The 17507-nt window shown below is 37.5% G+C and overlaps 1 protein-coding gene across 6 annotated transcripts in view; it reads right to left on the bottom strand.

The window, feature by feature from the left end:
• WDR7 (WD repeat domain 7) overlaps nucleotides 1-17507 on the bottom strand; it is a 374489-nt gene that overhangs the window by 330177 nt on the left and 26805 nt on the right. For 4 of the 6 annotated variants that reach the window (XM_060310354.1, XM_060310358.1, XM_060310355.1 and 1 more), the window contains 6 exons: nucleotides 16395-16473; nucleotides 12800-12974; nucleotides 6279-6355; nucleotides 5321-5440; nucleotides 1645-1790; nucleotides 1192-1309 (listed from right to left, as the gene is read on the bottom strand). In XM_060310354.1, the coding sequence (XP_060166337.1) occupies nucleotides 1192-1309; nucleotides 1645-1790; nucleotides 5321-5440; nucleotides 6279-6355; nucleotides 12800-12974; nucleotides 16395-16473 (715 nt within the window). The remainder of the gene's footprint in view (nucleotides 1-1191; nucleotides 1310-1644; nucleotides 1791-5320; nucleotides 5441-6278; nucleotides 6356-12799; nucleotides 12975-16394; nucleotides 16474-17507) is intronic. The other 2 variants (XM_060310357.1, XM_030868017.2) reach the window with 1 other exon arrangement.

Here is a 17507-nt window from a genome sequence, read left to right as displayed (position 1 = left end):
TGAAAATTACTAAAAGTTTTAATTGATAAACAACATGCTTAACTAGGAAAAGTTGCTACAACAGCTGTAATAACCAGTATTTCATATTTCAATGTGTATCTAACACCACACAGTACATATATTTTAATTTAAAATGTATTGGGGAGCTGATACATAAAGAAACATGGCATGTATTTGTTTTGTTTCATGGTTTGTTTTTTTTTTTTTGGCTGGGCCAAGCAGCTTGCAAGATCTGAGTTCCCTGACCAGGGACTGAACCCAGGCCCCAGCAGTGAAAGTGCTGAGTCCAAACCACTGGACCACCAGGGAAATCCCATCATGTATGTTTTTTACATAAGTCATTATCTCTTGATTTAAATAGAAGTGACTATCTCGTTTGGAGAGCAGTAAGTAGGAGTTTAAGTTAAGAGACTAAAGGACAGGTCATAGAGGATCTTAATTGTACATGGATATATAAATTCTATATATTCAAAATATTCACGTAAAAATTAATTCCCTTCCCCTCGCCATCTCTCCACACAAAGATGGAACAAAATGTTCAGAATAAAAAAGCTGTGGAAACCTACAACTTGAGTAAAGGAAACTTTATTTCCAAAACCAAAGCTTCTCTCTTAATGCTCAAAGAATAGAGAGTTGAAAACCCAGTACTAAGTGCATTTCAAATTTAAATTGATATTAAGTAGGTTCTTAGAAGTCATAATAAATTTGGTTTTTATAGGGGAAAAAATGTCTTTTTTCTTTATTTCTAATGCCTAATGATTTAAATCACTACATGGTTTTGGGGAGATACTGCAATACCTTGTTCAAATAATAATCAGTCAGCATTATTACATAATTATCTTTGTGCTTCTAAAATTACATCTCTCACTATGTTTATAACTGCATGAGTATAAAATCAATTTATACCATCAATATGAATTTTATCAAAAAGTCATTGCCACTTTGTAATCAGTATAAGACCATTTTTATTCCTGGAGAAAAGTGACTGCTACATTATAGGCGTATTATAAGCAAATCTGAAAACTGTGCTTATAATAACTGACCATGTCAAAATGTTTTAGAGTATCTAACACACAGCCTTGAATTGTACTGAATCTTTCAAATGCTTAGCTACCAAAGACACCAATAAATATAGTTGTAAAAATTTTTCAACATAACTACCAATTATAAATGATACCTGAAGAATTTTACCTCTTTATCTGTTCGATCCAAGAGGCTATGTTGTACCGGAGGAACTAAATTTTCAACTGCTTTCCCCACATCACTGCGGAATGAATCACTAGCTGGAAGGCAACTGAAAATGAGAAAACTACAACATTCAGTAAAAATACTGACATTAACTATTTTATCATACCATATGATGACTTTTTTTGACAATGGACAAAATATGGATGTTTTATAGTTAATTTAGTATCGGCGTGAAATTAAATAATTAATGTTACTAACATACCCTACTTCAAATAAAAACTCCACCTAATTTTTTGTGCTTAGAAGTTAAACCTCAATTACAAATCTAACTTAAGTTCTCGAGTTTTTTACCTAAATTAAATATTTATACTTTCTACATTTTCATACTTTCAGGTTATACCCCAAATTTGGAAACTTTTGCTTTCAATTAAAGTCCTAACATTATTTATTGAATACCTGGCAGGTAGTTTGTAAATATAACTTTGCCCATTTTCAGTCCAAATGATGACTTTATCTGCCGAGACAAAGTCACCTCCAGTCCACGTCTGTCCATTTTCACTCGGACCTGAGCACAACAGGGAGTAGTCCCCAGCATCAAATACCTACGAGGAATAAGAGATTCGCAATCGTTTTAAAAACCATAAAACAAAATAAGACAATTTAACCATGTAAAAACTGAAAACCTCTTTTTGGCAGTAACTGAGAAAGTCATGCTGGTGGGTTGCAATACCATCTACATGTTGTTTTCGTATGCAGTTCCCTGACGATTAATGAAACTGAACACCTTTCTATACATTTACTGGTCACCTGGCTTTCCTCTCTTGTGAAATGTTTTTGTTCGTTTTCCTATTGGGTTGTCGGTGTTTTTCTTCTTGACCTGTAGAAGTTGTTTTTTATCAATAATAGACGAGTCCCTCATCAGAGTGTACACCATAGCTATCTTCTCTCACTCTTTGGTTGTCTTTTTTTTTTTTTTTTAATACATCTTTACTGGAGTATAATTGCTTCACAATACCATGTTAGTTTCTGTTGCACAACAAAGTGAATCAGCCATATACATACACATGTCCCCGTATCCCCTCTCTCTTAAGCCTCCCTCCCTGTGCTATGCTGCTGCTTCCCACCAGCCAACTATTTTACATTCCGTAGTGTATATACGTCGATGCTATTCTCACTTCGCCCCAGCTTCACCCTCCCACCCCATGTCATCAAGTCCATTCTCTATGTCTACCTCTTTATTCCTGCCCTGCAACTAGGTTCATCAGTACCACTTTTTTTTTTTTTTTAGATTCCATATATATGCATTAGCATATGGTATTTGTTTCTCTCTTTCTGACTTACTTCACTCTATATGACAGACTCTAGGTCCATCCACCTCACTACAAATAACTCAATTTCATTTCTTTTTATGGCTGAGTAATATTCCATTGTATATATGTGCCACATCTTCTTTATCCATTCATCTGATGATGGACACTTAGGTTGCTTCCATCTCCTGGCTATTGTAAATAGAGCTGCAATGAACATTGTGGTACATGACTCTTTTTGAATTATGGTTTGCTCAGGGTATATGCCCAGCAGTGGGATTGCTGGGTCATATGGCAGTTCTATTTTTAGTTTTATTAAGGAACCTCCATACTGTTTTCCACAGTGGTTGTATCAATTTATATTCCCACCAACAGTGTAGGAGGGTTCCGTTTTCAACACACCCTTTCCAGTATTTATTGTTTCTAGCTTTTTTGATAATGGCCATTCTGATCAGTGTGAGGTGATACCTCATTGTAGTTTTGATTTGCATTTTTCTAATAATTAGTGATGTTGAGCATCCTTTCATGTGCCTCTTGGCCATCTGTAGGCCTTCCTTGTGAAATGTCTATTTAGGTCTTCTGCCCATTTTTTAACTGGATTGTTTGTTTTTTTGATATTGAGCTCCATGAGCTGTTTGTATATTTTGGAGATTAATCCTTTGTCTGTTGTTTCATTTGCAAATATTTTCTCCCATTCTAAGGGTTGTCTCTTTGTCTTGTTAATGGCTTCTTTTGCTGTGCAAAAGCTTTTAAGTTTAATTAAGTCCCATTTTTTAATATTTGTTTTTATTTCCGTTACTCTAGCAGGTGGGTCAAAAAAGATTTTTCTGTGGTTTATGTCAAAGAGTGTTTTCCTATGTTTTCCTCTAAGAGTTTTATAGTATCTGGTCTTACATTTAAGTCTTTAATCCATTTGGAGTTTATTTTTGTGTATGGTGTTAGGTAGTGTTCTAATTTCATTCTTTTACATGTAGTTGTCCAGTTTTCCCAGCACCACTTATTGAAGCACTGTCTTTTCTCCATTGTATGTTCTTGCCTCCTTTGTCGTAAATTAGGTGCCCATATGTGCGTGGGTTTATCTCTGGGCATTCTATCCTGTACCATTCATCCAGTCTTTTCACTCTTGTGTGTGCACTTAAGAGAAGGCTGATCTCACATGATTATAAAATGGTGACAATGGGCACACAAGAAACTGGTATTAGCTACTGCCTCTGGGGAGGGGAAGGGAAGTGCCCTGGGGGAAAAGGGTGTATATGTTTCACTGTATCCTCTTGCACTTTGTTTTATTTCTATTTGGATGTGTTTTAAGTTTTAAGACAAAGGAAGGATCCCATATGGCCTACTACAACTAAGCAGCTGCTAGCTTTTCTTCTCTAATCTTATTCCCAAACAACAATCATATGGTAAGGCTGTCCACTCTGAGACAGGATAGCGCAGTAGTAATGAGAGCAGCTGCTGCAGTCAGGCTGCCTGAGTTGTATAACCTTAGTCACTTGTACAACCACCACCACTTGTATAACCTTAGCCAAGTTACTTATCCCCTCTACGCCTCAGTTGCCTCATCTGCGAAATGGGCAAAGCCACAATCCCTGCCGTGGCAGGCGGCCTCCAAAACGGCCCCACCGATCCCTGACTCCTGGTAGTATTAGGATCCTCAGGTAGTCCTCTCCCTTGAGTACAGGCGGCCTTTTGTGATGGTTTCTAGAGAACTGAATGTGGCAGAGGTAATGGGATCTCAGCTCTAAGATTAGGTGGGTCTTGGCTACACCTTCTCTTGCTCACTTTTTTTTTTTTTTGGCCACGTTGTGCAGCATGTGTGGCATCTTAGTTCCCCGGCCACGGATTGAACCTGTGCCCCCTGAATTGGGAGCATGAAGTCTTAACCACAGGACCACCAAGGAAGTCACTCTGACTCACTTATTCTGAGGAAGGGCAGCTCCTGTGTTGTGAGCTGTCCTAATGGAGAGGCCCACATGGCAAAGAACTAAGGTCTCAGCCAACAGTCAGTAGGACCTGAGGCCTGTCAACCACCAGGTAGGTTTGGAAGCAGGACCCTCTCCTAGGTGAGCCGTGGGATGAGGTAGTCATCCCGGTCGAAATCTTCAACACAGTCTGCGAGAGACCCTGGGCCAGAGGTACCCAGCCAAGCCATGCCCAGATTCCTGACCCACAGAAACCCAAATTCCTGACCAAAAACAGATGATTCATATTTGTTGTTTTAAGTGACTAACTTTTGAAGTAATTTGTTACGCAGGATTAGATAACTAATATACCACCCCTTGGAGAGTTTTTTCCAAATAATACATGGAAAGCTTTGAAAAGTATGCTAGGCACAGAGCAGAGCAAGTGATCAATATTTGACGGCTCTTTTCCTATTATGGAAATATTAAAGTCTGGCAATGTGAAAGTAATATATACCTTCCATCATTAGCTCTTTAGTGACAGAAGAAGACCTTGCCAACTCCAAAATGTCAGAAAAGAATGGCAATTGGGATAATAACAACCTACAAAGATACAGCCAACTTGCAGAAAACTCACCACCATGGCCCATGCTGTACTGACAAGACAATGAAAAATATGGTAGCAAAAGGCAGAAATTAAAATCAATAGAACTAACAACCATTAACTGAATCATTCTATGAACCAAAACAAAAAAGACAACTATATACAGCCAAATTCCATACCTCAAAATATGATATCAAAATCAGACCAAATGTCTCAAATATTCTAACACCAAGCTCCGCCTTACAATTTTCTTCGGAAGTCTGATAGACCAATATCACGAAGGGCAAAAATACAATTTCTTACTTATGTAGTTATCTTACCCTCCAATACTTGGAGCACACAACCAGAAGCGACCTCTGTGTGAATGCACAAAAAGAGATGCTTTGGCAATTCTGACAATAAATTGGTTTGGACTCCTCTTCAAATATTGGCTCAGTATCCTGAAAAGAGAAAGATCTGTAAAACTTTAGGATTGGCTGGGTCGTCAGTTAAAATTATCACACAATGATAAAGAAAACAAAATGAAATAAAGGCATCTCTTGATATGTTCATCAATTTAGCCCCTCACGTGAGAACCAAGGTAGTAAAAAGCAGCAAAGATATACTCTAAAATCATCTGGGTACAACATCTTTGCTACAAAGCTACTTAAGATTAAAATACTAATGTGAGTCAGAGTGTCATCACTGGCAATGACAGATGATAAAAATTTGAGTCAATCCTAACTTTTATAGTTACATGTGCTTGTAGGTTAAAAAAAACTCATCAATTCCTGCACTTTCTCCCAGATTCAATGTCTAAAATTTCCCTAACTGAAGATATTACTATCTATATTGCCAGAAAATTGATCTGCCTTTCTTATTGCTAAAAAGTAACAAGGAATTCAAGTCCAAAGAACTCAGAGGACTAAAACCTGCTTTATATCTTCTTTGTGGTCATTTGCTTTTTTTTTTCCCCATCAAGCAAACTACCTTTTAACTTCAAATTTAAACAGAAGCAGTTGAGGAAAATCCTCTTCTGTGTTTCTCTACTTCAGATCCTGCACTGCATGTTTCTCTGTTTTGCATCCTTGGTAAGGCAGATATCTATCTTCAAAAGGGAAAAAAAAAAATTCACGTACAGAGAGAGCATACTAGGGGACTCTTCTATACTATGTCAATAAGACTATTGAAAAGAATAGCTTTTTCCTTCCTCTTTAAGTAAAAAAGAGAAGGGGCCTAAAATGTAAGACTCCATAAGAACAGAAACAGAGAACTGACTTCCAGCCTCATTTGTCTCACCTGCAGGCCACTTATTTCCGAGGTAACAATCCACACCTTCAAGATGCCCGTCACTGAGAGCGCCACCACAGTGTCCTCTACACCAAGAAGGAAGAAGCAGCCAGTTACAAGCACAACATGCTTTCTTTTTAAACAATAATATGGTTACAACAGTGACATGGACCATGGTTTGCTTTTTTTGTTGTTTTGTTTTCTTCCATCACCCTCCCTATCCCACTCCACCCCTCTAGGTGGTCACAAAGCACCGAGCTGATCTCCCTGTGCTATGCAGCTGCTTCCCCCTAGTTTTCTCAGGGTATATGCCCAGTAGTGGGATTGCTGGGTCGTATGGTAGTTCTATTTTTAGTTTTTTAAAGAACCTCCATACTGTTCTCCATAGTGGCTGTATCAATTCACATTCCCACCAACAGTACAAGAGGGTTCCCTTTTCTCCACCCTCTCCAGCATTTATTGTTTGCAGATTTTTTTGATGATGGCCATTCTGAGCGGTGTGAGATGATAACTCATTGTAGTTTTGATTTGCATTTCTCTAATGATTAGTGATATTGAGCATTCTTTCATGTGTTTGTTGGCAGTCTGTATATCTTCTTTGGAGAAATGTCTATTTAGGTCTTCTGCCCATTTTTGGATTGGGTTGTTTGTTTTTTTTTGATATTGAGCTGCATGAGTTGCTTGTATGTTTCGGAGATTAATCCTTTGTCCGTTGCTTCATTTGCAAATGTTTTCTCCCATTCTGAGGGTTGTCTTTTCATCTTGTTTATGGTTTCCTTTGCTGTGCAAAAGCTTTTAAGTTTCATTAGGTCCCATTTGTTTATTTTTGTTTTTATTTCCATTTCTCTAGGAGGTGGGTCAAAAAGGATCTTGCTGTGATTTATGTCATAGAGTGTTCTGCCTATGTTTTCCTCTAAGAGTTTGATGGTGTCTGGCCTTACATTTAGGTCTTTAATCCATTTGGAGTTTATTTTTGTGTATGGCGTTAGGCAGTGTTCTAATTTCATTCTTTTACATGCAGCTTTTGAGTTTTCCCAGAACCACTTATTGAAGAGGCTGTCTTTTCTCCACTGTATATTCTTTTCTCCTTAATCAAAGGTAAGGTGACCATGTGTGCATGGGTTTATCTCTGGGCTTTCTATCCTGTTCCATTGATCTATACATCTATTTCTGTGCCAGTACCATACTGTCTTGATTACTGTATCTTTGTAGTATAGTCTAAAATCAGGGAACCTGATTCCTCCAGCTCCGTTTTTCTCTCTCAAGATTGCTTTGGCTATTTGAGGTCTTTTGTGTTTCCATACAAATTGAGAAATTTTTTCTTGTAGTTCTGTGAAAAATGCCAGTGGTAGTTTGATAGGAATTGCATTGTATTTGTAGATTGCTTTGAGTAGTAGAGTCATTTTCACAATGTTGATTTCTCCAATCCAAGAACATGGTATATCTCTCCATCTATTTGTATCATCTTTAATTTCTTGCATCAGTGTCTTATAATTTTCTGCATACAGGTCTTTTGTCTCCTTAGGTAGGTTTATTCCTAGATATTTTATTCTTTTTGTTGCAATGGTAAATGGGAGTGTTTTCTTAATTTCACTTTCAGATTTTTCATCATTAGTGTATAGGTATGCCAGAGAATTCTGTGCATTAATTTTGTATCCTGCTACTTTACCAAATTCATTGATTAGCTCTAGTAGTTTTCTGGTAGCATCTTTAGGATTCTCTATGTATAGTATCATGTCATCTGCAAACAGTGGAAGCTTTACTTCTTCTTTTCTGATTTGGATTCCTTTTATTTCTTTTTCTTCTCTGAGTGCTGTGGCTGAAACTTCCAAAACTATGTTGAATAATAGTGGTGAGAGTGGGCAACCTTGTCTTGTTCCTGATCTTAGTGGAAATGCTTTCAGTTTTTCACCATTGAGGACGATGTTGGCTGTGGGTTTGTCATATATGGCCTTTATTGTGTTGAGGAAAGTTCCCTCTATGCCTACTTTCTGCAGGGTTTTTATCATAAATGGGTGTTGAATTTTGTCGAAAGCTGTCTCTGCATCTATTGAGATGATCATATGGTTTTTCTCCTTCAATTTGTTAATATGGTGTATCACGTTGACTGATTTGCATATATTGAAGAAGCCTTGCATTCCTGGGATAAACCCCACTTAATCATAGTGTATGATTCTTTTAATGTGCTGTGGAGTCTGTTTGCTAGTACTTTGTTGAGGATTTTTGCATCTCTGTTCATCAGTGATATTGGCCAGTAGTTTTCTTTCTTTGTGACTTCTTTGTCTGGTTTTGGTATCAGAGTGATGGTGGCCTCGTAGAATGAGTTTGGGAGTGTTCCTCCCCCTGCTATATTTTGGAAGAGTTTGAGAAGGGTAAGTGTTAGCTCTTCTCTAAATGTTTGATAGAATTCGCCTGTGAAGCCATCTGGTCCTGGGCTTTTGTTTGTTGGAAGATTTTTAATCACACTTTCAATTTCAGTGCTTGTGATTGGTCTATTCATATTTTCTATTTCTTCCTGGTTCAGTCTCGGAAGGTTTTGCATTTCTAAGAATTTGTCCATTTGTTCCAAGTTGTCCATTTTATTGGCATATAGTTGCTTATAGTGATCTCTCATGATATTTTGTATTTCTGCAGTGTCAGTTGTTACTTCTCCTTTTTCATTTCTAATTCTATTGATTTGAGTCTTCTCCATTTTTTTCTTGATAAGTCTGGCTAATGGTTTACCAATTTTGTTTATCTTCTCAAAGAACCAGCTTTTAGTTTTATTGATCTTTGCTATCATTTCCTTCATTTCTTTTTCATTTATCTCTGATCTCATCTTTATGATTTCTTTCCTTCTGCTAACTTTGGGGTTTTTTTTTTCTTCTTTCTCTAATTGCTTTAGGTGTAAGGTTAGATTGTTTATTTGAGATATTTCTTGTTTCTTAAGGTAGGATTGTATTGCTATAAACTTCCCTCTTAGAACTGCTTTTGCTGCATCCCATAGGTTGTTGTGCTTTGTCATTTGTTTCTAGGTTTTTTTGATTTCCTCTTTGATTTCTTCAGTGATCTCTTGCTCATTAAGTAGTGTGCTGTTTAGCCTCCATGTGTTTGTATTTCGTACAGAGTTTTTCCTGTAATTGATATCTAGTCTCATAGCGTTGTGGTCAGGAAAGATACTTGATACGATTTCAATTTTCTTAAATTTACCAAGGCTTGATTTGTGACCCAAGATATAATCTATCCTGGAGAATGTTCCACGAGCACTTGAGAAGAATGTGTATTTTGTTGTTTTTGGATGGAATGTCCTATAAATATTAATTAAGTCCATCTTGTTTAATGTATCATTTAAAGCTTGTGGTTCCTTATTTATTTTCATTTTGGATGATCTGTCCATTGGTGAAAGTGGGGTGTTAAAGTCCCCTACTATGACTGTGTTACTGTTGATTTCCCCTTTTATGGCTGTTAGTATTTGCCTTATGTATTGAGGTGCTCCTATGGTGCGTGCATAAATATTTACAATTGCTACATCTTCTTCTTGGATGGATCCCTTGATCATTATGTAGTGTCCTTCTTTGTCTCTTGTAATAGTCTTTGTTTTAAAGTCTATTTTGTTTGATACAGGAATTGCTACTCCAGGTTTCTTTTGATTTCCGTTTGCATGGAGTATCTTTTTCCATCCCCTCACTTTCAGTCTGTATGTGTCCCTAGGTTTGAAGTGGATCTCTTGTAGACAGCATATATACAGGTCTTGTTTTTGTATCCATTCAGCCAATCTATGTCTTTTGGTGGGAGCATTTAATCCATTTACATTTAAGGTAATTATCAATATGTATGTTCCTATTACCATTTTCTTAATTGTTTTGGGTTTATTATTGTAGGTCTTTTCCTTCTCTTGTGTTTCCTGCCTAAAGAAGTTCCTTTAGCATTTGTTGTAAAGCTGGTTTGGTGGGGCTGAATTCTCTTAGCTTTTGCTTGTCTGTAAAGGTTTTAATTTCTCTGTCAAATCTGAATGAGATCCTTGCTGGGTAGAGTAATCCTGGTTGTAGTTTCTTCTCCTTCATCACTTTAAATATGTCCTGCCACTCCCTTCTGGTTTGCAGAGTTTCTGCTGAAAGGTCAGCTGTTAACCTTATGGGGATTCCCTTGTGTGGTTTGCTTTAATGAAATTAAATAATAGCATGTTTTACAATTAGCATGAAAACCTAATTCTATATTTTAAGAAATAACGGAGAACTGATTTCAAAACAGGTTAATGAAGATGATCAAAAATTTGGAGTTCAAGGAAAAGTTTTTTTTAGCTGCTTCATTTATTTCTAACTTACAAGTTTTAATGATTTCAAGTGTTCTTGATTACTATGCTAAAAAATTACTTTTTAAAAAAAAATTTAAGAATTTAATAAACTAAAAATCAAACACACAACTTTTATTCTTCAAAGTTCACTTTTATTTATTCGTCATGGGGGAGCACAGTCACTTTCTTTCTTCAGGGCACACATTCCCCCTTACCCCACCTCCCTTGCCCGCCATTTTATTGCACACCACACCCTCCATAGGCCATGATCAAGAGAAAGACATGACATAAAACCCAAATTCATCAGCTTCGGGTGAGGGAGCAGTCACAGCACGACAGTAATATTCGTGAACTCCGAGAGGAGGGGCATTAGATAGCAGTCTAATGCAGGCTCCAGAGTGAGGGAGTATGCGTTAAAATCACATTTTCTTCACTAATTAACCAACGAACTGTGCATAACTTAACTAAACTATCCTAAATTCAATTTGCTTATCTGTAAGCAAATGTAAATGAATAAAGTAATGACAGTACCTACGTTAATGGTCTGTTATGAGAATTAAGACACACCACAGGTATAGCCCTCAACACATCAATAAAAATAAGTTATTACTGTTATTTAAAAAACAGTGTTTGCTACATTTCAGTATAAACTTTATTTGTACTGCCTGGCTCCATAGGCAAGGTAAAGCACTGAAATGCACTGATTACAATTCCACAATCTCTGTACGAAGAAGCTAGAACAACTACTCACAAGCCTGTCAATTACTGTAAAAGTGCAACATACCAATATATCTAAAATTCTCAAATATCTACACACTAGAATAGGGTAAAGCAGATTAAAAATTGTGTATGTTAGCAACATTATAAACTGACAACACTTAGAAATGCATGCACAGCACAAAATTTTCCATTCAAGTTACATTCTATCCTATTCAGACCAGTGTGTACATGTATATTTCACATGTGGATATTTCCCACACATACCTAGGTAATGCTTTTTGTACCTATGTACAAACTATTTTTAGAGACTTCATCTAATCTGGGCAGCCTTCCTACTTGCCCTCAAAGCCCCTTCACTGCCTTCACTAATTCTAGCCTCTGTGCTATTTCTCTATCTCATCACATTTCACACCCTGAACTGCCATTTATTTATATATCATCCTCCCTTACTAGAATTTGAGTCCTTTCAGTAGTTCAATCCTTCGTGCCTAGAAGACAGTAGGCACTCAATAAATATCTGCTGAATGGCTGTTGAATAAAAAGCTATGTGCTGATTTCCAACCATAAGAGATAATAAAGGAAATCTCCCATGAAACTGAAGGCAGTTCACCAATGGAGGTGGTGTAACACAGTGGTAAAGTAACTGCTCTGGGGTCCATCTGGGCACCAGTAAGCCACAGACTTGCTCTGTGATCTTAAGTAAAGACTCCACCATGCTACACTTCACCCATCTCCTCACCCACACATCCTAAGACAACTGTACCTATCCCACTGGGTGCTGTGAGAACTGTTACCACATGTAAACACTCAGCATGCGCCCGATACTGTGAGCACTCAGTAAATGAAGTCTCACGGCGGTGGCAGTGGTGCTAATTACAGGTCAGCCTTTACAGAAGAGCACACAACTATGAGGCATTTGGGAGGAAAAAAATGCTCCAAAAGAGACATATAGGAATATACATGTTCAGTATTAATTACTGTTCTTGTCCTGAACAATTTTACTTTCGTTCTCACAATTGTTACTGAAAGGTTTCAACGGAAATGAAGAAAACATACTTGTATTTGTCTGAGCATCAACTACACACCAAGCACTTACCAGGACCTTTCATTAAATTTAATTGTGTGTAATCCCCTCCATTTTCATCAACTCCACAAAAAATGGAAACACTTCCTATGCCTCTTCAGCAAGTGACAAAACCGGGCCCAAGAAATACACAGATAAACTACAGTTCCTCCCACCATACCTCCAAGGGGTTAAGACATTCTTCTTCCACTTCAGAAAATCACTGACACACTCTAAGACAGCCATAAACTAGTGATCTATTCCATGGAATGGAGATAATGTAACACTTTAAATCTTAATTCAGACTTAAATCAGACTCCTTTATGAAAGTAGAGACAGACCATAAATCATGAGAGAAGTCATTTCTTAAACCTAAGAATATAACAAAGTATATTAACATGTGACACATCATACAACTCTACAGTAAACTAACCATTCAGTCATAGTGTAGAAACTCCTAAAGGGCACACTGACCTTGTGTTCGATGGGATCGAATAATACTCATGGAGCTAATCCAATCTGGAGAGATCTTTGATACTAAGGAGTACAACACCTCAAGGCTGGTGGCATCCACCACGAGGATTTCAGGATAATGGCCATGGCACAGAAGCCTTCCTTCTCTCTGATTTCCAACAGAGAACTGGTAGAACTAAAAGGAAGAAGATTTTTAAATGTTCTTTACTTGAGATACTTGATTCACATGGATTCACCAAGCTTATTATGATGCTCAATTTCTCCAGTAATATTTCCAGACATGTACTATATGGTATATATTACATGCGTCTACATACACACATGTCTACACATGTGCAGACATCAAGTTACATTAATATTTCAAAATATCTAACAAAATTATTTTCTTCCTAATATCTTATCTTCCTTTTTGAACTATTTTGGAGCAGAATTCATGATAATTCTTTTTTGTCCTCCTGTAGCACCTAAAACAGAGTTGTTGAATGAATTAATAAAACACCTGAATAAAATCAGCTTCACAAATCAAAGCAAAAGTGTAGCCCACGTGGGTCACAAAAATAATATGAGTTCGAGATGAATGAGAATCAGTGAGTATAGGTTTATAATTACTAGTTATGACCAAATAAAATTTAGAAGCAAGGATGATTCTGTTCAAATATTCTCTGAAGTAAATTCTGAGTAATCTAAGTGTGTTATTTTAGATTAGAGTGTGAAACAACCATTATAAACCATTCTCATAGTGCACATTTATACTTTGTGGAAGAAAAATAGAGGAAGAACCAGTACAATGGTGTTACTCACGCCAAGAATAAAAGGATAAGATGAGTTTCCATCAAGCAAAGAGCAGAGAAAGAATGACTCTAAGACCAACAACTTATCAAAGGTTCTGAATTCCCTTAGCCTCAAAAAAAAAAAAAAAAGTGACTCTCTTAGTGGAATGATTCTCCTAGAGGATTTTTAGAAAGCAGACTACTACTTTCCAAGGGATTGGACCTTATATAAATCACATGAGGGCAAGCTAGACACCGCACAAGGGGCAATGCTGTAACCACTCCACAACTGGGGAGATAAGTAAGAAACCCAGGTCCAGCCTGCTCCCACACTCATCCACCCACTGCTCAGAGCTCAACGTTGCATGTGAAGGAAGACAATCTTTTCTCAACTATGAAGTCCCCTGCACAAGGAGCACAACTTCTTAAACATGAGCACTGAGCATGGAGCACATTAACTAAGTGCAAGGTAGCACCACTAAACCCCAGAGAGGGGTCTAATAAAATGTAGACTATCATAGGGGGGACCTCTAGATCTCAGGTTGATCCATAACACACGATCTGGGCTCCCAGGGATTGCCAGGCTCTCGCATGCATATAATAATGTGACCATAGGTAGCCTTGACCCACAGAAGGGGAGGATGTGTGAAGGAGAAAGGGATGGGTGCACGTAAGCAAACTTTGTCAGCGCTCACTCAGCACCAGCCAGGAAAGCCACGTGCACCGCAGTCACTAGAGAAGAGCTCTGTCCTGAGGGCAGGGATATTTTATTAGATATGCCTGACTAAATGCCTCTCACTTTTGCTTGAAAGTTATATTCTCAAACCATCTTCCGGATGCTGATTTAGCTTCCAAGACACTTTGATACGGGCAAGAAAGGTGCCCCAATGGAGAAACAGGTTTTCCAAATATTAAAAAGGGACACCCCCACATGATAATTTAATAAGCTAGCACTTCCTTATGATTTCAGTAAGTGCCAATGCCATCAAGGTTCATCATTTCTACATATATAAGAACAACCTGGGGACTTCCCTGGTGGCACAGTGGTTAAGAATCTGCCTGCCGATGCAGGGGACACAGGTTCAAGTCCTGGTCCAGGAACATCCCACATGCCACGGAGCAACTAAGCCCGTGCGCCACAACTACTGAGCCTGCGCTCTAGAGCCCACGAGCCACAGCTACTGAGCCCACGTGCCTAGAGCCTGTGCTCTGCAACAAGAGAAGCCACTGCCATGAGAAGCCCGCGCACTGGAACGAAGAGTAGCCCCCGCTCGCCGCAACTAGAGAAAACCCGCGCACAGCAATGAAGACCCAACGCAGCCAAAAAGAAATAAATAAATTTTTTTTTAAAAAAACCTGCTTCTGAACCTGAGAGGGTGAGGATCACCCAGGAAACACCTGTCACACACATTAGTAAATGCCAGAAAGCATCTTCTACTTAGAGATGGCTGCCAATCTAAATACAGAAGGCCTAATACAGGAACCGATAAATAGCAGGCACTGAAAATATATTGAATAAAGATAATTTTTCCTAAAATATAAACCGAAAGTGTTTAAATCATAAAGTTATACAACAGTTAAAATATTTATATCCAATGAGTTTGATACTTATGTATAATTTTCCAATTAAATTATTTATAAAGTCAATGAATCTAAATGATTTTATTATCCCTTTTCTCTTTATAAATCTTGATGATTCTTCATATGATAAAAAATAAATACTACAGGCCCTTTAAATAAAAAGTATATGCCGTAACAGCATTGAAGAAGCAATTTTTAAAAGGACTTTGCCAGGGTAATAAGTAGTCACCAAAGATTTATATCACACTAACCATCTGTGAAAATTTTCCTTTGCTTGTCTAACTTGTGTTAGCACAGAAGGTCTTCTTTCTCAACAAATGATTTTACTTGTTTTAAGGGAGGCAGTATGATGTAACAGAAAGAACAGTCCCTAGAGTCAGATAAAGCTGGTTTGGCATCCTAGTGCCAGGAATGACTCACTGTGAGACTGGGGCAAGTCATTTAATCACTCCGGCTATCAGCTTCCTTATACATAAAAGGATATACTCTTACCTAATTTGTAAGGATGTGGGGAGGCCTAAATGAGAAACCATACAAGAAACACCTATATAATATTTGCTATAAATGTGAGTTCTCTTCTCTTCCCTCTTCTTCCCCATTGAGAACATAAATCACATTTTTCTATATACATTGTAATTTCCCAACACTCAACACAGTAAATGATGAGTAATTTGAAGCACAAAGAATTTGACAGTTATGAAAGAATAAGGAAGAATACCAGGAATGTAAGTGAGAAGCTATAAATTCCTGTGCAAATTCCTGTGTCAGCCAGTCATATGAAATGGTCCTTTCTTTTACAGAGTTGTGAAGTCAAAACACGAACTCAAGAACCAACTGCACAAGCAAGGAAAAGGGTATCATCCCCCAAATGGACTGTGTCAATCATGAGTGGAATCACCAAGGCTTTAGCAAGAGAGAATTCCATTATTTAGGATCTAGAACACTTACCCAACCAGTAAAAGGTCTCTCACCTGGGTAACCAGGATAGAGAGAGCAGAAGCAGCAGTGACAATGGCTTACGTTACATCTTTCAACATTAGTCTCCTCGTCTTTGTTTTCCTCCCCCACTACACTGTCTTATGAAAAATACTTTTACTACTCTAATTCTAGTCTTCCTGTCCTATTACCCATCCCCACCCACTTCTCATATAAAAATATAGACTCAATGTTTAAAAAACATTTTTTCAATTGTACACCTATAATAAATTGTGCTGACTTGGCCAGTTACAGAAATTGATACTAACCTGTATGCCAGTATGTGTGCAAGCTAATTTTGTAAATTCAATACATCTGCCGTCATTCACGTCCCAGAGGCACATCTCTCTATAAAATAAGATAACAGCTGACTTTAAATCTGAGTTTTGGAAGCACTGTTCAACTTTGTCACAGTGGTTGAAAATTAATCTTCCATTAAAACTGACATATTTCTGAAAAAGTATTGATAGTATATAGTCATTATTGCTGTTCATCAAAAATTCGGGTCCTCCCACCCACCGTCCTAAACTCCCCTCCAACCTAACCACCCCCACCTTGATCCACATTCTTTCTGGGCACCTGGGAGGACTGTACCTCCTGGCTCCCTTTTAGTTGGTGGAGTCTTCTGAGTAGTTCTGAACAGAACTGATATGAGACCCTCCAGAACTCTCCTCCTCTGCCTCTATACCAGATAGAGGCGGCTCCTTCACCCTCAGCCTCAAAGCAAGGAGAATTATGAAGCAGAGCACAGTCCTAAGTGATATATGAAGGGCAAGTGGCAAAAACTAGGAATAAACTTTTAATTTAAACCACAGCAATTTTCCATCGGTTATCAACCTACTAGAAAACTTAGCACTGCAAAAAGCAAAACTTAAGGTCAACTGAATTCCAAATCTTTGCAAATTAAATATAATATTCCAGTTTTAATTCCATATTTATTGCAGAAGTTTTATTGCATGCATACCAAAAGAAAAAAGCTTTATCTCACACTAAAGATACAACATTTGAAATTAGAAATGTCAATATGCCTTGTATTTTAAAGAAATAAATTTAAGATTTATTTAACAGAAGACAACATTAATAAAATGTAATGATCCTGATATTAGGGTATTCTTTAAGATGTCTTTTCCTATATCTCATATGGTATAAATTTTTCAAAGGAAATTCACCCGATCTATTTAGAATATTCACTCTAATATGAATTATCCTTTAATTGGCCAAAAGGTACTATATTTTCACCTGCTGCTGCCTTTCAGTTATACAAGGTTCTTTTCAAATTCATAAATTATGAGGAGTAGAAGGGACAAGTTCTTAAATAATTCTCTTCCAGTTCCCCAACTCCCTTCAATAACATATTGTGTAAATACACAATTTTCTAAACA

The sequence above is a fragment of the Globicephala melas genome, chromosome 13 (genome assembly GCF_963455315.2).
Source record: "Globicephala melas chromosome 13, mGloMel1.2, whole genome shotgun sequence".
NCBI lineage: Eukaryota > Metazoa > Chordata > Mammalia > Artiodactyla > Delphinidae > Globicephala > Globicephala melas.
This window is presented reverse-complemented; position numbering and strand designations above follow the sequence as displayed.